The sequence below is a fragment of the Mus caroli genome, chromosome 7 (assembly GCF_900094665.2).
Source record: "Mus caroli chromosome 7, CAROLI_EIJ_v1.1, whole genome shotgun sequence".
Classification (NCBI taxonomy): domain Eukaryota; kingdom Metazoa; phylum Chordata; class Mammalia; order Rodentia; family Muridae; genus Mus; species Mus caroli.
In genome coordinates, this window is record NC_034576.1 from 1,696,426 (window position 1) to 1,715,777 (window position 19,352).

A 19,352-nucleotide genomic window follows, 5' to 3' on the forward strand; every position below is an offset into this window, starting at 1 on the left:
ATGCCTTTAATCCCAGCACTTGGTAGGTAGAGGCAGGCGGATTTCTGAGTTCAAGGACAGCCTTGCCTACAAAGTGAGTTCCAGGATAGCCAGGGCTATACAGAGAACCTGTCTCGAAAAAACAACAACAAAAAGAGTTCAAGGCCACCCTGACCACTGTGTAGGGCTATGTCTCAAAAGAAGAAATCAAAAGGTTTAAAACAAGAACAACAAAAAAGAAAACCGATGTCCCTTATATGCAACAGGCTGTACAAAGCTTTTTTTGTGTGTGTGTGTAAGGGGCAGGATTTAGAAGGGGGCGTGGCTTGTAGGTGTGACCCATCTGAGAGGATGGAGTTCCAAAAGTAGAGATTTGGAGCTAAGGAAGAATAGAACAAACTAATCGGGAGGTGCAGAAAAAGGTATCCGACCGGCCTATAACGGGACGTTCAGAGATGGGCGTGGTCCAGCCTAGGAGGCGAAGCTAAGGCTTGAGACCCGAGTCTTGGGTGCGTCCTAACCGGAAGCCTGGAGCCTGTGGGTGGTGCCTAAGAAGAAGCGGGCGCAATGGGCGCATGCGCACTTGGCCCCGTTCGCCCACCGGAAGCAGCCTTGGCTGTTCCCCTCCCGTGTCTAGTGCCGGCGTAATTTCCCTTCCCCGTTCCTCCGCCACCATCCTCCACGCCGGCGCTTGGGGGAACGGGCGCGACTTCCGCTTCCGGGCAGGAGGCGCGGGGCTGGTGGGGAGTTGGGGGGGAAGGGGCGGCACTTCCGGTTGGGCCCTCGGGTCTCCCCGGAGCGGCGGCACCTCCTCCGCCTCCTCAGCCTCCTCCCGGCGGAGACCCCAGCGCCGGTGAGTGACTGGGTGTGCGGCCCGGGGACCCGGGTTCCTCGGGGGCGGGGGGCCTCGCCCTGCCCTGCCGCAGTCCCCAGAACGCAACCCCCCCCCCAAGGATGTCAGTGCTTCACTGCCGGGCCTGAGGCAGGGGATCCCCAACCACTAGTCCCCTACAAGATCACTCCAGATATCTTACCCATAGATGCCCCCTAATATCGTGGGATGGCTACCAGTTCATTAGTAAAGAACCTCTCAAGTGCCAGGGCCCCCCACGAATCTTTTCCCTACCGCCTCATCAGCTTCCTCCACGAGATCCTCCGCTTGCCACCGGCTTTTCTGTGCTTACAGGGTGGCTGCTTCTGAACCCTCTGTTCCTATCTACTGTAGGATTGCTTCCAGGGGGTGTAGCATTAGTACTTTGTGACTAGAGTTGCCCCCTACTATGTCTGACCACACACAACCCACTCCCCATGCCCTCTTTGTGGGTGCAAAAATATTTTCTATTCTGGCCCATGCTAAAAGTGCATTTTAAGGACCCCTTCCTGCAACTGCCCCAAAAAGACCTCTTTAAATTCACCGCCCCCCCCCAACCCACCCACCCAGGGGACAGCTCCCTCCAGAGTTTTTTAATGCCATGGCCTTTTACCATGGTATTTGTTTAGGGAGAAACAAATGCCTGGTTAGCATCAGGTTCTCGTGAAACACTCCTGGCCCACTTCCCCCCTCCCCTCATCCTGGCCTCTGCAATCCCAGGACAGTGCAAGTTAGCAGAGAATGTTCCTACCCGGAGTATCAGCGGCTCTTGACCCCATCTTTGGCCAAGTCTCTTGACATTGTCCCCAAACTTCCTAGGAAAGACCTGGCTCTGCTTACATCTTTTCCCATAGGTTTTATTCTTCGCTGAATGAACACCGCCATTCTATACCCAAGCCTTGCAGTTTCAGAGAGGAGAGAGATGTAACGAGCCCTCATTTTACAGGGTGCTTACAGCGTAGTTGAGAGGCAGATCAGAAACAGTGCTGCTCTGTGGGTTTTCTGAGAGTCTGGCGAGCTAAGAGGTGAATGCTTAAACACAAGATTTACTCTTGCCATTCGCAGATCTGGGGAACAACTGAGACAGAGGTGCAGAGGTCATGGTGATGTGGTGTGGGAGAGTAGCAGTGAGTTTGGAGCAGAATCGGAGAAGGCTTGATCCAAAAAAGCCTTGGCATAAATTGCCTGGCTTTTGGTCAGAGCTACCAAACTCATAAGATTCTTCCCGCATTCACTTGTTCCTTGTTCACACTTTCAACACCTGTTTAATAAGCATCTACTTCATACAGAGAATAAAATGGGCAAAAATTCACATCGAGTGCTATGTTGAAGAGGCAGACATTAGAAATGAAGCAATGTGGGGGTGGGGGACATAGTTCAGTCAAGAAAGTGTTGTCTTGAATTCATATTCTCAGCACTTAAACAAACAAACAAACAAACAACCCTGGGCATGCTGGCACATGTCTGTAAGCCTGTAATGCCAGCACTGGGAAGACAGACAGGAGGATTCCTGGAGCTCACTGCCTAGCTCCAGATTCAGTGAAAGACTGTCTCAAAGAAAGGAGGAAAGGAGAAAACAGTTGAGGCCACATGACACTGCCTCTGTCCTTCACACCCTCACATGCAATCATACACCACACACAAAATCAGAACACCTGAGGACAGTTATAGGGGCTAGGATATCGAAAATACCACGTGTGGACTGTCTCATGCCATCTTGTTCCTCAGGTAAAGCACAGAGCAGAAAGTTTGGTCTTAGACTGCTGTGGCCCACCATGGGAGCTGCTCTGACAGCTTCCTCGCCTTGCGGGTGGAGTGAAGAAGAATAGGAGCTGTGGACTTTACTAGCCTCATGCCTTTTTTCACCCCGCTTGCCCAGCCTCATTGCTTTACTTATTCAGGAATAATTACCAAGCAGCCAGTGAGATGGCTGAGCAGGTAAAACACTCTCAAGCCTGATGACCTGAGCTCAGTCTCCAAAACCCATGGTGGTGGAAGGAGAGAACTCACTCTTGTAAGTTGTCCTCTCACCTCTACATATGTACACACACAATAAATATGTACACAATAAATAAATGTAATTTTTATTTTGGAAAAAGAAAAGATAGTGATTAGCAAGCTAGGTACTGTCCTAGGTCCTGAGGACAGTTCAGAGTAACCCCCGGCCGGGGCTGTGGAGATGGCTTAGTGACTAAAAGCATCTGCTATGAAAATATGGGATCAGAGTTCAGATTCCCAGAACCCAGCTGAGTGCCAGCCAGTTAGGAGGTCCACCTGTTGTTCTAGTCTCTGAGGGCAGACACAGGATCCCCAGAACACTCTGGCTAACGAGACTAGCCATATCTGTGAGCTCTGAGTTTGATTGAGAGACCCCGCTCAATGCATACTGTGGAAGAGAGAGTGAGGATCATTCCTAGCGTCAGCGTTGAGTCTGCAACATGCATACATGTGCGTATACATGTGAGAAATGAAAAGGGGGAAAAATATCGTGGCATCAGAGAGGGAGGCCAGTAAAAATATGATCAGAAAGGCAGGATATATACAGGTACACTCTATGACAGCAAGGGATCTAGTGGGAAACTAGCTAGGGATTATAGGTCTGGGTGACAGGTGGCAGCGGTTGCTCAGAGCCCCAGTGAGAAGGCAACAATCAAACAGAGACAGGAAGGAGATAAGAGGAGGAGAGTATGGGGGTGTTAAGTTTGCCAGCAGAAGCTATAATTCTGAAACACAGGCCACGGAACAGAAATGGAGCCAGCATATTGGAGGAACAGCTGCAAGCTTGTGGGGGCCTGTGTAGGTCATTGGAAAGACTTTGGGTTTTACTGAGTGAGATGGGGTCACTAGGCTTTCAACAGGAGCATCAGGGTCCGGTATAGCTAAGCGTGATAGATACACTATTGACAGTGTTGGAAGTTTTGAATGGGACATACTATATAATGCACCAAGCTCCATACTCTAGAATTCAGTGAATGCCAGTGGCTGGTGCTGGACTTGGGCCAAACTCAGATGTGAGGAGGAGGCAGGAGAGGATGAGACAGGTCTTGTCTCCGCCACACAGTGCTTTGAGGATCCTCCTTCCTTCTACTTTGGAAAGTGAAATACTGAAAGGCAACACATCACAAGAAAAGAGTGCAGCATCTGGAATTTTACCATCTCCCTTCACCTCCATTTAGTTCAGTGACCTCCAGTCTCTTCCTCAGTGGCTTTTGTTGTTATTTACTTATTTTGAGGCAGTTTTCTCTGTGTATCCCCAGCTGTCCTGGAACTTGCTTTATAGACTAGGCTGGCCTTGAACTGACAGATCTCTGCCTGCCTCTGCCTCCCAAGTGCAGGGATTAAAGGCATGTGCCGCCTCTGCCTGGCTGAAGTTGGTGTTTCTGAGTCAGTAATTCTACCCATCCTTTCTCATTGTTGGGAGGGGGATTTAGAAGAGTCCAAACAATAGATATGACCCGTTAAAACTCTTTTCTCCCCCCCTGTGCGTGGCATGCGCATGTGTGCATACTTGTGTAGGTGCCAGAGGAGGACCATGAATGTCTCCCCTGATTCCTCTCCACTTTATTGAAGCAAGGGTTCTCATTGAATCTGAAGCACACAGGTTGGGCTAGTGTAGCTAACTAACTGGACCTTTGCCGTAAGTGCTGGATTGCAGAGAGCAGCTCTGCCTGCCTAACATTTACATGGGGTCTAGGGATGCAAACTCTGATCTTCTTTCTGGCTTGTATGGCATATGCGCTACCTGCTGGGCCATTCCCTCAGTCCTGTTAAAACTTGCTTTGTTTAGGTGGAACTTTGCTTTGGTATATGTGGTAAGGGAGTCTCATCCATTATAATTTCATAAACCCTTCCCTGACACATGCGACCTCAGAAAATAGGCATTTGGAGCTGAAGAGAGACTGGTCTGAAATTAAGCACTTGTGGCTCTTGCAGAGGACCCAGAATCCATCCACATGCTGGCTCACAACCACCTGTAACTCAAATTCTGGGGATCCAACAGCCTCTTCTGGCTTCCACCCAGGCTTGCAGGCAGTGCATAGACAGGCATGCAGGGAGAACACACACAAAATAAATATTTCTAAAAGGAGCAATTTAAGACTTGGGTACTGGACTGTCAAGATGGCTCAGTAGGTAAAGTGCTTGCCATGCAAGACTGGTGACCCAAGTTCAATCCCTGGAACCCAATTAATGGTAGGAGAGAAGCAGCTTCAGAGCTGTCCTCTGACTTCGCATGTGCCCTCCCTCACACACGTCACATCCGTAGTAAATGGTTTAGAAGACTTCAGTCAGATTTGAGAGATGGCTTAGTGGTTAAGAGCACTTAGGTGCTCTTCCAGAGGTCCTGAGTTCAAGTTCCAGCAGTCACATAGTGGCTCACAGCCATCTGTAATGGGATACAATGCCTTCTTCTGGCGTCTGAAAACAGCTACAGTGTACTCATACACATACATATATATTTTTTTAAAGTCCACTAAAGGAGAAAATGTCTTATTACCCAGTTGGGATTATCCTGAACCTAATAAGTTCTGTTCATTAGTGTGTAGTTTCCTTGTGGCAACTCCTACTGCTTGTGGAATACTGCTGACCATAGAATTCCTTCTCTGGGAGACATACGAACTCCATTGTGTTAAATACCCCCCTCTCTAGGGAGGCTGTAGACAGTTTGGTCTCATCTGTTTGACTTTGCGTGTCAGCACGGATGTGTCCTTGCCAGTATGTGTATTGGAAGTCAGAGGACAACTTTTAGTAGTCAGCTCTCACCTTCCTGCTTGCTGAGGGGCACACTGGGCTAATTGGTTCTAAGCATTTCTTCTGCCTCTGCCTGCCATCTTGCTGTGCAGGTGTTAGGATTGCAAATGTGCACCACTATATTCTTCCCCACTTTAAATGCACATTCAGGGGATTGAACTCAACCTGCTGGCCTCATTTATTATTCAGCAAATATTTATCAATATAGACATCTACAGCAATAAATTTCCCTTTGAGCACTGCTTTAGCTGTGTCTCTTCTATGTTGGTATGTTGTGTTTTCATTTTCTTATTTATTTTTTACTTATTTATGAGACTGAGTCCTCTATAGCTCAGGCTGGCCTTGAAATTCTCTGTGTAGCTGAGGCTACTCTTGAACTCCTGGTCTTCCTACTGCTTTTCTTGTAAATGCTGGGATTACAAGCCTGTACCACCACACCCTGCTGTGTTTTCATTTTCATTCATGCAAAACATTCTCTAGTTTCCCTCATGGTCTCTTCATAGATCTCCTGGAGGAGAGGGAGCAAGCTAGATGTTGCTTAAGCTCAACATGTCAATAAATATTGTCAAGTACCCACACCCTGTCCACATATGCACTGTGGTAGGTGCTGGGGCATAATGGCAAACTGAACAGGCTACTTTAGTCCTTGCCGCCTTAGTAAACACATGGCAAAAGTATGTTGGTGGCACAAACCGTGGTAAAAGTAACTGGATTGTAGGCTACATGTGACAGCAAGAGGACAGAAACCTAGATGGGACTCAGGGAGGTATCTTTGACTTCTGGGGAACGATGTCCCAGGGCAGACAAGGAGTCCACAGAGTTTGTTGTTTTATGAGTTAGAGTCTCATGTATCCCAACCTAGCCTCAAACTCACTATGTAGATGAAGCTAGCCTTGAATCCTGCCTCAGGTTCCCAAATGGTGGGATTATAGATGTGCCTCACCATGTCTGGCAGAATCTCTTGACTAGTAACTCTCACACCTCCCACTCGATCCCTCATATACATAGCCCAGAGAGCACCCCTAATTCTTCTATAATTCTAACCTATACTCCCTCCGTTTGGGGGTGAGGGATAGCGCTTCCTTACAGGTTGGGATTCTCTCCTGGCTATCAAGCCAATTGCTCTACTGCAGCCTTGCTATGGGGACTTTGAAGAATTTACCAGATCTCTCTGAGCTTCAGTGTTCTCATCTGTCCAGTGGAGAGAATAAATGTCTTTTAGAGTTGTAAAGGGGACCTGATGAGAAGTGGAAACACATTGGAAAGGTGCTAATGGAAGCAAGCAAAACTGGTACCTTTGTCCCTGCCTCTTCCACAGCACTTCCTGCATCCTTACACTACATCTTTTCCTCCTTGGCAGCTGAGTCCCTCACTTAGGTTCTGTATGCAATCTCCTGGTTGCTGCACCTTTGGTTCTTCTGGAGATGAGATCAGAGGGCGTGTGAAGAGCATGGGATGCTGAATCTGGTCCCAGAACACTCAGAACTGGATACGGAAAATAGCTAATGCTCGCCTCGCGTGGTGGCGCATGCACGCCTTTAACCCCAGCACTTGGGAGGCAGAGGCAGGCGGATTTCTGAGTTCAAGGCCAGCCTGGTCTACAAAAGTGAGTTCCAGGACAGCCAGGGCTATACAGAGAAACCCTGTCTCGAGAAAAAAAAAAAAAAAAAAGAAAGAAAGAAAAGAAAAAGAAAGAAAGAAAATATCTAATTCTGAGTAGTGGTAGGGTGGAAACACCTTTCACCTGTGGGTGCATAGAGCCATCCAGACAGACTGAATAAAATAAAAGATCCTGGGCTTTGAGGGGTGAGGGGAAGACATCCTCTCCCCCATGGCTTCTTAGCTTTTTAGTATAGTATGTAAGGAAGATGAGAGCTATACACAGAGACAGGACTGCAGGAGCGAGGAATGATGGGCAAAAAGTGGACTCTTTCTCATATTGACTCTTCAAAGACTCATTGGGACTACTGGGTCTGAGAATACAGGAATGAACTCCAGGAGTTAGCTTCTAGTACAGAGGGAAGGACAGACACACGGCAGGGATGGAAAATGCACCATAAAGATGGTACAAGAAAGTGCCTGCCTGCCTGCCTGCCTGCCTGCCGGGGGTGTTCAGGGAAGCCCTCCTCATCCAAGGACAGGAATTCAGGTCAGCCCAGGCATATGATGTAATCACTAATAGCACACACAGCACGGGATGGAATGCACACTGTTGATGAATTCTGCATTTCTCCCTCAAATGCCCATGCAGAGATCAGTTCAGAACCCAGGCCTATTTGTGTATGGCACGTCTTTGAGCTGTCTTCTACGAATGCAGGCACTCTTGCTGTAATCAGCTTGTCCTAGGCAAGTAGATTTCCCTTCCAACTTTGCATTCAAGGAATATTCCCTCTCCCCACAGTATTGGCTTTCCTATTTTTGATCCTGGAAATGATACTAACAATTAATAGAAGGTATTACCATATATTACCATGGGTGTTTACAGGGTGCCAGGAGGAGCCTTCCACCTGTTAATGTTAAAGTGTTGAATCTTCACAACAGCCCTATGCTTGGTAGATCCTGATTGTCTTAGCCCTTGTTCCTTCTGCCCCAACTACCATAAGGTTGCCTCAAACTTGGAGCAATCTCAGCCTCCTGAGTGCTTGGATTGCCCTCACTTACAATGGTTGTGTGGCACAGAGGTTCAGTCATTTACCCATGGTCACACAGCTAGAAAACGACTGCAAGCGCATACACACACACACAACACACACACTGGTTGATGGTGGCACACACCTTGAATCCCAGTACTCAGGAGGCAGAGGCAAGTGGATCTCTGTGAGTTCAAGGCCAGCTTGGTCTACAGAGTGAATTCTAGGATAGCCTGGGCTACACAGAGAAACACTGTCTAAAAACAAAGAAGAAAAAAGGGGGCTGGGGGTGGAGGCTTAGGTTTCAAGCTGGCGTTTTGGTTCCTGAAGCTGCTGTCTAAACCACTCAGATGGGAGCTGTTCTTATCCTCATTTTGCAGTGGCAAAACCAGAGGACTGAGACCAGAGGAAGGTATGGGGAGTGGAGTAGAGGGAATCAATTTATAGGAGAGTTTGAGCACCACCCCACCTTCCAGGTCCTTGGGGAATTAGTCCTGGAAGAGAAAGCAGGTGCATAAAGACAGTCTGAGGATGAATAGGGAGGTGTGTGAGGATCCAGAAAAGATGGAGGTAAGGTTGGGAGGAGGCTAGCAATGACCCTGAGTCATTACAGGCTAGAGGAAAGCAGATGTATGGGAATGATAGGCGAGCTAAGAGAATGCAGTTGGTGCAGAGGCATGGATCTAGTTCCCTTTGCTTGCTACTCACGGGCTCTCTTTGCTCAGTCCCCATCCTCTTCTTCACAGGGTCTCCCTTCTTTCCACCGGCCAGAGATGGAGGCAAACCAGGCAGGCAGCGGTGCCGGGGGTGGCGGGAGCAGCGGCATCGGGGGCGAGGACGGGGTCCACTTCCAGAGTTACCCATTTGACTTCCTGGAATTCCTCAACCACCAGCGCTTTGAGCCCATGGAGCTATACGGGGAACACGCCAAGGCAGTGGCAGCCCTGCCCTGTACCCCGGGGCCCCCGCCCCAGCCCCCGCCCCAGCCTCCTCCACCCCAATATGACTACCCACCCCAGTCCAGTTTCAAACCCAAGGCGGAGGCTCCTTCCTCATCTTCATCATCATCTTCATCCTCATCTTCCTCATCTTCGTCTTCCTCATCCTCTTCCCAAGCCAAGAAGATGGATCCGCCTTTGCCACCCACCTTCGGGGCACCTCCCCCTCCACTCTTTGATGCTGCCTTCCCTGCTCCGCAATGGGGAATAGTCGACCTCTCTGGACACCAGCACCTGTTCGGGAACCTGAAACGTGGTGGGCCCACCCCTGGGCCTGGAGTAGCATCAGGACTGGGCACTCCCACTGGGACCCCAGGGCCACTTACCACACCCTCGCAGACCCCGCCTGGGCCCGCAGTAGGGGCAGCCTGCGACCCAACCAAGGACGACAAGGGCTATTTCCGAAGGCTGAAGTACCTGATGGAGAGACGCTTCCCGTGTGGTGTTTGCCAGAAGTCCTTCAAACAGTCCTCACATCTGGTCCAGCACATGTTAGTGCACTCCGGGGAACGACCATACGAATGCGGCATCTGTGGCCGCACCTACAACCATGTCTCCAGTCTCATTCGCCACCGACGCTGCCACAAGGATGTGCCACCAACACCAACTGGAGGTACTCCACAGCCTGGGCCCGCACTTCCATCACTGGGCCTCCCGGTATCCACAGCCAATGCCACATCCAGCTCTGACCCCGCCGCAGTGTCCTCTGGCCCCTCAGCCACCCCTGCAACGCCTGCCACCTCCACTGATGGGAACACCACCCCTGCTGCCCCACCCGGGGTGGCCATGCCTCCCTCTGCCACTACTGGCGGTGATGGCCCATTTGCCTGCTCCCTCTGCTGGAAGGTCTTCAAGAAGCCTAGCCACCTCCACCAGCACCAGATCATCCACACGGGTGAGAAACCCTTCTCCTGCTCCGTGTGCAGCAAAAGCTTCAACCGGAGGGAGAGCCTCAAACGTCACGTGAAAACGCACTCGGCCGACCTGCTGCGCCTGCCCTGTGGCATCTGTGGCAAGGTCTTCCGCGATGCTTCCTACCTCCTCAAGCACCAGGCAGCCCACGCAGCGGCCGGGACCCCGCGGCCGGTGTACCCCTGCGACCTGTGCGGGAAAACATACTCCGCGCCACAGAGCCTGCTGCGCCACAAGGCTGCCCACGCACCACCTGTGGCCACGGAACCGGCCAAGGACGGGGCCGCCTCGGTCCCACAGCCACCACCTCCCTTCCCCCCAGGTCCTTACCTCCTGCCCGCGGACCCATCCACTACCGACGAGAAAGCCACTGCGGCCGCAGCGGCTGTGGTGTATGGTGCGGTGCCTGTCCCACTTCTCAGCGCGCATCCGCTGCTGCTCGGCGGTGCGGGGAATGGTGGTGCTGGAGGCCCGGGCGCGGGCGGCCCCAGCAAGACGTTCTGCTGTGGCATCTGTGGGCGCGCGTTTGGGCGCCGCGAGACCCTGAAGCGCCACGAGCGCATCCACACCGGCGAGAAGCCCCACCAATGCCCGGTGTGCGGGAAGCGTTTCCGGGAGTCCTTCCACCTGAGCAAGCACCACGTGGTGCACACCCGAGAGCGGCCCTACAAGTGTGAGTTGTGCGGCAAGGTCTTCGGCTACCCGCAGAGCCTCACACGCCACCGCCAGGTGCATCGGCTCCAATTGCCCTGCGCCCTGGCCGGAGCCACAGGCCTCGCCACCGGCCAGGGGACCGCCGGGGCCTGTGGACCGGGAGCTGCAGGCACTTCAGGTGGGCCGGCCGACCTGAGCTATGCCTGCTCAGACTGCGGGGAGCACTTCCCGGATCTCTTCCACGTCATGAGTCACAAGGAAGCTCACATGTCAGAGAAGCCGTATGGCTGTGACGCCTGCGGCAAGACGTTCGGTTTCATCGAGAACCTCATGTGGCACAAGCTGGTTCACCAGGCTGCCCCGGAGCGCCTTCTAGCGCCAACATCCAGTGGCCCCCAGTCTTCTGATGGCGGCAGCAGCGGCGGCGGCACCGATGCATCCAGCGTGCTGGACAACGGACTGGCCGGAGAGGTGGGGACGGCTGTGGCAGCGCTGGCTGGGGTGTCTGGGGGCAGCGAGGATGCGGGTGGGGCGACGGTGGCCGGATCGGGTGGCGGGACCAGTTCAGGCGCTGAGCGCTTCAGCTGTGCCACATGCGGCCAAAGCTTCAAGCATTTCCTGGGCCTGGTGACTCATAAGTATGTGCACCTGGTGCGCCGGACCCTTGGTTGCGGCCTCTGCGGTCAGAGCTTTGCGGGCGCGTACGATCTGCTCCTGCACCGCCGAAGCCACCGGCAGAAACGGGGTTTCCGCTGCCCAGTGTGTGGGAAGCGCTTCTGGGAGGCGGCCCTACTGATGCGCCACCAGCGCTGTCACACAGAGCAGCGGCCCTACCGGTGCGGCGTGTGCGGTAGAGGCTTCCTGCGCTCCTGGTACCTGCGGCAGCACCGCGTGGTGCACACGGGCGAGCGCGCCTTCAAGTGCGGCGTGTGCGCCAAGCACTTCGCTCAGTCTTCTAGCCTAGCGGAGCACCGGCGACTGCACGCTGTGGCTCGGCCTCAGCGCTGCGGTGCCTGCGGCAAGACCTTCCGCTACCGCTCCAACCTGCTGGAGCATCAGCGGCTGCACCTGGGCGAGCGCGCCTACCGCTGTGAGCACTGCGGCAAGGGCTTCTTCTACCTGAGCTCCGTGTTACGCCATCAGCGTGCCCACGAGCCCCCGCGGCCCGAGCTGCGCTGTCCTGCCTGTCTCAAAGCCTTCAAGGATCCTGGCTACTTCCGGAAGCACCTGGCTGCCCATCAGGGCGGCAGGCCCTTCCGCTGCTCCTCCTGCGGTGAGGGCTTCGCCAACACCTATGGTCTGAAGAAACACCGCCTGATACACAAGGCTGAGGGTCTTGGGATGCCCGGAACAGGGGGAAGCGCCTTGGCCGGAAAGGATCCCTGACCAGGGTGTTTCAGTGTGCCACTCCAATCAGATACTCCCTTCTGGACTCTTCCCTTCTGGGGCTGCTGGTCAGACTCTCCCCACCCCTTCTTACTGTCACTCATTCTAAAGAATCCCAGGTGGTCTAGCTTCCTTCCAGCCCCATGCCCTACAAACTGAAGATTAAATTGCTCCAATCCCAGGCCATTCTGGCCCTTCCTTCTTCATCTGTCAGACACTGGACTTGATCCTCTGTCCAGTAGGATCCTCTTTTGTAAACCTCATCTGCCACCCAGCAGCATCCTGGCTCCAGTGAACTCTGTGGTGGAGATGGGTTTGAACTACTCACCCTCTCCACATCCTCTGGGATCTGGCTGGACAGTGGACTATGAAGGGTTGGGAGGGCACAGGTGGGGGTCTGGGTGCTCTTGGATTGGGGGTGGGGTGGGGAGGGGACAGACGCGGCTTGTACAGAGCAGAGAACAATAAATGGTATCAACAGGGCCGCTGGGGTCTGTCCTTGCTGTTCCTAGGGGGTTCCACTGACTGGCTGGACACATCACCTCACATCACTCTCTTTTCACCTAGGTTGAGTGAGGATTTGCCATGTCCCAGGCATTAGCCTGAGTGAAACAGGGAAGTCGCCCTCTCAGGAACTGATTTGAGACCCCGAGACTCCCTTCCATGATGCTCTCAGCCACCATGGAAACACCGGAAGCCTTCTGTCTGCCAAGCCCTGACCTGGGCGCTAGGGAGACTGATGAATTGATCGGACATGACATTCACACTCCAGTAGGCTGGGAGAGCATACCTGAGGAACTTAACACAGTCTGCAGACTTAACTGGAGATGGTCTCATGTAGTCTAGGCTAGCTATGGACTTGCTTTGTAGGTAAAGATAGGCTTGACTTTTCCCCATTTTTGAGACATGGTCTGTCTATGTAACCCTTGGCTCTCCAGGAATTCTCTGTGGACTAGGCTGGTCTTGAATTTACAGAAATCCACCTGCCTCTCTGCCTCTCTGGTGCTGAGATTAAAGGTGTGCACAACCATAGCTGGCTAATCTTGAACTTTTTTTAAAATCTAGATTTTTAAAAACATGTAAAGAGATTCGGTATATGGGTGTTTAGCCTGCGTGTATGTTTGTGCACCACTTGGTGCCTGGTGCCCATGGAAGCCAGAAGAGGGCATTGCATCCTCAATCTAGAGCCACAGGTTGGTGTGAGCTACCATGTGGGTGTTGGGAATCAAACAACAATCTTTTGGAAGACCAGTTAGTGCTCTTAACTGCTGAGCTATTACTTCAGCCCCAATTTTGTCTTCTCAGTTTGACACATATCTGTATCTGTATGTGCATACACACACACACACACACACACACTTTGGTTGTATACACAACCTCCACTATGCTCTTACCCCTCTCCCTCTCCTGAGCTGAGCCCTTTCTTGCCAACAAGCCAGTCTTACTTTCCTGCCTTTTATTTTCTTGGTGACCCAGAGGTTTAGTGAGGGTTGCATGTATAAACGCGCATTGGAAGGCTTATTTACCTGAGCAGGGGCAGCTAACCAGTAGCTCTACCACTGAGGACTGGTTCCCCCGCTCCAGGTAACCATTAGCTGCCTATAGCTCCTAAGAGACAGGTGGGACATTCTGAGCCTCCTCCCTGAGACTACAGACTTGCAACCCTCCTGTTTCCATATACAGAGGGAAAATGGGCATCATGGCTGGCTTCTGTGGTGCTGGAGATTGAACCCAGGACACCGTGTGTACTAGAAAAGCACTCTAGCAGCTAAACTGCATCCCCAACGGCACTGCCCTCTTCTGAAAGTGTACAAACTCCTTTAGCTTTCAGTCCCCCCACTTCTCATTGATTTGAACACTGAGTTAGAGTGTCAGTTGCTATACTCACCTCTCCTTGAATCTGACCACTTATCTGCACTGCTGCTGTGTTGGTAGTCCCCTGGTTTGTTTGTTTTATTCTGTTTTGTTTTGTTTTTTCGAGACAGGGTTTCTCTGTGTAGCCCTGGCTGTCCTGGAACTCACTTTGTAGACCAGACTGGCCTTGAACTCAGAAATCCGCCTGCCTCTGCCTCNTAGCCCTGGCTGTCCTGGAACTCACTTTGTAGACCAGACTGGCCTTGAACTCAGAAATCCGCCTGCCTCTGCCTCCCAAGTGCTGGGATCAAAGGCGTGCGCCACCACCACCCAGCTTTTTTGTTTGTTTGTTTGGTTGGGTTTTTCTTTTTTTTGGGGGGGGGGTAGTCCCCTCTGAAAGCAGCAAGGAGTTTCTGTTTAGTGGCAAGGATCCATGTGAGAAAACCAAGACATTCCGTTGTCTTGGGAAGCAGGCTCTTTGGAGGAGCTGGTGAGTTTTTATTATGCATCATTCGAGGATCATCTCTTGGGGATGCTGGATGAACAAGGACTGAACTAGCAACACATCTTCTCCATGAGAAAATTAGGGACCCTTCTGAGTAAGTACACCAACCTCCTACATCACCTCATTGCACAAAACTTCTTACAACACAACCAAATAGACATCTCCAAACAGCCCAAGCCTGGTCACTCACCATTCCAGATAATGGATAACTACTCAGAGAATTGGAATACAAGACTGACAGAGAAGGGGCTGGTGAGATGGCTCAGTGGTTAAGAGCGCCGACTGCTCTTCCAAAGGTCCAGAGTTCAGGTCCCAGCGACCACATGGTGGCTCACAACCATCCATAATGAGATCTGATGCCCTATTCTGGAGTGTCTGAAGACAGCTACAGTGTAACTTACATATAAATAAATAAATAAAATTTAAAAAAAAAAAAAAAGACTGACAGAGAAGACTTACAGAAAGTCTTTTAATAGGAACAGACTGGAAGTCCCCATTCTTACCCCATACTCTAACTCCCAAGTCCTTTTAGCCCCTTACCACAGTGTCATTTCTTACTTTACACCCTGTACTGGCCCACCAAGGTGGTCACTAGCTAACCCTGCCTCAGAATTGCCCAGGGCTATGCAGGAAGATGCCTACTTCAGAGTGCAGAATAGAGAGATCAGACATTTCTTTGTAGACAGGTTCTGAGCCTAAGGCTTAAAGGGATACCAAGTGATTGCCTGCTTGTAGTGTGTGCTCTCAGTTGCTTGCAACTGAGTTTAGTGGGTTAAAGAGAGACCACTATGGGGTAGGATGGAGAAGTGAGCAGAGCTTAGAGTGAATCTTTATGAACAGGTTCACATCTGAGAGATGTGGTTTAGGTACTCTCGGTTTTGAGGGGAAGGTATCCCAGCATCCCTTTAGAGGTGACCCGGTGGGCATCTTCTGCATTGGAGGGTAGGCATCCCAGGACCAGTGCAATCCAGTTGAGGTAGGCAAAACATTTCATTGGACCAGAGGTGGTGGTACATAAAGTCTTGCTTTCCAGCCTGGTCTGGTCTGGACCTCATGATCCTCCTGCCTCAGCCTCTAGTGTACTGGGATTAAAGGCTTTTACCATGCCCAGCTGTCTATGCATTTTCAGATATATCTGGGTACCCACAGACCCCAAGTACCTCTTTCCTGAGTCTTAAGTGTAGCATGGGTTTCTGGGAGACCAGAACCAGGTTCCCTTTTTCATCTAACTCCAACTGCTCGTTATTTCTCCTTGGCCTTTGCCTCTATTTGCCCACCCACCTCTCCTAAGATATGCCCTAGCTTCCAGCCTACTGGTCAACCTCCACATTCACTTTCACAGTCTCTCTACACCCTTCTTCCATAGTGTTCTCTGTCCCACATTTACTTCCTGATTCTTGGGACACCGAAGATGATCTCAGTTGGCCTCTAGACTCTCCCACTCCAGGCCCCGGTCCATGGAAGTGGGTGCGCTGGTGTTTGCGGAAGTTGGAGGAGTTATTGAAAGTGCGGTCGCAGAGCATGCATCGGAAGGGGCGCTCGCCCGTGTGGATGCGGGCATGACCACTCAGCACAGAGGACTGTGTGAAGCCTTTGCCACAGATACCACAGTGGTAGGGCCGCTCCCCTGTGTGCACCCGCTCGTGGTCTCGCATGTCTGAGGAGCGTCGGAAGGGCTTGGCACAGAACCTGCAGGCGAAAGGCTTGCCTACCACAGCACCCGCAGCTGCTGCAGCCATCACCACCTCCGACCTCTCCTGGGCCACCCTTGAGTTCGGCTGGCTGGTTGTTGTTGTGGGTAGAAGCCTTCCAGAGGTGCCGGGCTCTACCCCATGTCGGTGTTGGTGCCGGAGCAGAGGTGCCAAGGCCTTAAAAGCCCGTGGACAGAGGGAACAGCGGTAAGGCCGTTCTCCTGTGTGCAAGCTGTAGTGGGCACGCAGGCTAGCAGGACCTGGACAGCTGTGGCCACACACATGACAACGGCTAGGATCCCCATCCTGCCCAAGCTCCTCCATGCTTGCCAGGTGGCCATGCTCATGAAACAGCAGCTCTGAGACTAGACGGAAGGCAGCAGGACACAGGGCACAGTGAAAAGATCCTGGCTCTGGGGGCTCAGGGACCGATGTGGTATCTGTGACTTTTACCACCTGGATCTCGATGAGGTCACCTGGGGGTGTGACAGGGCGGCCACCATCAGGCACTAGGACCTGGAGAGCAGAAGAAAAAACAGGAGGCTGTGGACCTGCTTGAAGAGGGTCTTCATTCAGTAATACCTCCACTTATTCAAACGCTTGGGCTGTGAAGATGGCTCAGTGGGTAAAGACACTAACCAAATCTGACAACCTGAGTATGATCCCTGGGACCCACAGGGTGGAAAGACAGACTGACTTCCTGAGATGCCCTCTGACCTCCAAATTCCTGTGCCATGGCGCACACGCACACCCTCTCCTCACATAATAAATGAAAAATAAAAATTTAAATAAAATGTTTGTTCCTCTGAAGTCCACTGTATTTTTTTTTTCGAGACAGGGTTTCTCTGTATAGCCCTGGCTGTCCTGGAACTCACTTTGTAGACCAGGCTGGCCTTGAACTCAGAAATCTGCCTGCCTTTGCCTCCCGAGTGCTGGGATTAAAGGCGTGCGCTTGCCATCAAGCCCAAGTATTTCATGTTATGTTATGTTATGTTATGTGTGCGAGCCTGCATGTGTGTTCACTGTGTGTGTCACTGTCCATGGAGGTCAGGAGTGAGGATCAGATCCTCTAGAAATGATGGTTGTGAGCCTCCATGCGGATGCTGGGAACTGAACCTCTAAAAGTGCAGCCAGTGATCTTAAATGCTGAGCCATCTCTCCAGCCGTATCCCTTGGTTTCTTAACCCTGTTATCCATGATACAGAATTTTGGATGGATCCTTGTTCTGGCATTTCTCCTTCTTGACCCAAATATACCACAGACACGGAGGTACCTCTCCTCTGTACTAGTTAAAAGTCTCATAATCCCCCCCCCCTTAGAATGAAAAACACCTCTCAAAGGGAATCCCTGTTCCTGCTTCTGCCCCTCATTATCCACCTCTTCTAGAGCACCCTAAATGGACTTTGGAAAATGTGAATGAAGTCATGACATTTCGCCACTCCAAGCCCTCCAATTGCACTTAAAACCTCGTGTCCTTCCTATAATATCCAACACGATTTGGAGTCTGCTTATCTCACGGACTACATTGTAACCATAAGCCGGCACCCAGCTGACTTCTGCCATTTAAATTTAGCTCGCTCCACCCCCACTCTTGAGTGCACTTTTTATTTCTCTTATAGGACATATTACAATACTCTTTATCGTCACTTTTTCTCCTCCTAAGACTGCAAGCTGCAAGAGGACGCAATCCTTGTCCATTTTGGTCCCCTGGAGCTTTAAATGTTTGTTAAATGAACCAATATTCTCAGTTACTTTCCAGTTACTAGTTATAAGTTCTAAAGTCATCCGAAGCACCCATTTCTCCTCCCTTGGGCATTTGTAAAGCAGTCAGTCCTTGTATCATCACATGCCATCCCAACACGGTGACCGGATTATAGCTCTCCTTTGGGGTCACCTTCCCAACCATCCACTAGCCCTATAATTCCCTGGTGCCCCGCCCCTCTTAAGACGCCACACTTCTTTATGCAAATAAACTCGCTTGTCCTCTCCCAGGACCCAACCTAGCCCAAGACACACGCTGTCTTCAAGACCCGCCTTAACCAGGCCTCGCTCATTCCCCATAGGCTCCTCCCTAAACCCCGCCCAGAGGATTACCATACCCCGCCCAATTGTTCTAGGCCCCGCCTTGACCCCGCCCCTTGCCCTGCGATCTTCTTCGCCGTGAACCCCCGGCCCAGACCCCTTCGTCTCCCGCACCAGGTCCGGCGGCTCCGGGGATGGCGACTCCCGGGTCGGTGAGCTCGGAATCGGGGGATCCGGGCGCGAGGCGGCCATCTTGTACCTAAGCCCGGTCCCTGAGGGCAAAGATTGCTCCGCGAAGGGCGGGGCTGGGCTGGCGGCGCTGCGCAAGCGCGGGGCAGGTCGATGAAGGGCGGGATCATAACGGGTAGATGAGCGTTGCCATGGCGGGGTAGGATAGGCGGAATCCCGCAAAAGGTCTTCAATACCTGTCAGTCCTCCGCATGGGCTGACTGAACTTGCAGCTGGAAGGTCGGCCACACCCTAGCGACGAATTCCGATGTCTCCCCACTTTTTATTGTTTAGGCATGTTTTCACTATGTATTCCTGTCTGGCCTAGAACTCTCTTTGTAGACCAAGATGGCCTCGAACTCACAGAAATCTGCTTGCCTCTGAGCCATAATGATCTGCCTTCCAAATCCCTTTTAAAACTAACTGCAGGTGAGCCCGAAGTTTGCTTATGTGAACTTCAAGGCATGGGACTTTCTAACGTTTCTGAGGTTACTTTCAATTCATGGTGCAAAAGGTAGCGGCTGCTCAGTTTATGAATGGGAGGTTTTCTAAGGCTGTGTCAAGAATGAGACTCATTCCGGAGTGGGCGGGGGGACCCGGAAAGGGGACAACATTTGAAATGTAAATAAAGAAGATAACCAATTTAAAAAAAAGGAAGGAGACTCATGAGCTCAGGTGAGATTCCAGACGGAAGCAAACCCCGCCCAGTTGCTGTGAAGTTTGGGAGAAAAGAGCTCAAAGAGGGTTTTCTGGCAGCACTAAGGACAGGGCTCTTTTGAGAGTTAAACTCACTCTAGGGCCTGGCTTTGTGACTGGATAAGTCAGGACACTTCTGTGGCCATCTCCTCCTCTTTTTTTTTTTTTTTTTTTTTT

At 51.7% G+C, this 19,352-nt stretch overlaps 2 protein-coding genes across 3 annotated transcripts in view; one reads left to right on the top strand and one right to left on the bottom strand.

The window, feature by feature from the left end:
- The first annotated feature begins 552 nt into the window (after positions 1 to 552).
- Znf865 (zinc finger protein 865) lies at positions 553 to 14,113 on the top strand. The gene is made up of 2 exons (XM_021168618.2): positions 553 to 832; positions 8,976 to 14,113. Exon 2 carries the CDS (start codon positions 9,003 to 9,005, stop codon positions 12,177 to 12,179), a length of 3,177 nt encoding a protein of 1,058 aa, XP_021024277.1. The 5' UTR covers positions 553 to 832; positions 8,976 to 9,002; the 3' UTR covers positions 12,180 to 14,113.
- Positions 14,114 to 14,980: 867 nt separating this feature from the next.
- Znf784 (zinc finger protein 784) overlaps positions 14,981 to 19,352 on the bottom strand; it is a 4,968-nt gene continuing 596 nt past the window's right edge. Inside the window, exons 1-2 of one of the 2 annotated variants that reach the window (XM_021167770.2) lie at positions 18,426 to 19,123; positions 14,981 to 16,745 (exon numbers count right to left, since the gene is read on the bottom strand). In XM_021167770.2, the coding sequence (XP_021023429.1) occupies positions 15,849 to 16,745; positions 18,426 to 18,503 (975 nt within the window). In that variant the 5' untranslated portion in view covers positions 18,504 to 19,123 and the 3' untranslated portion in view covers positions 14,981 to 15,848. Of the gene's footprint in view, positions 16,746 to 18,425; positions 19,124 to 19,352 lie in introns of those variants that run through there. The other variant, XM_021167769.2, reaches the window with a different exon arrangement.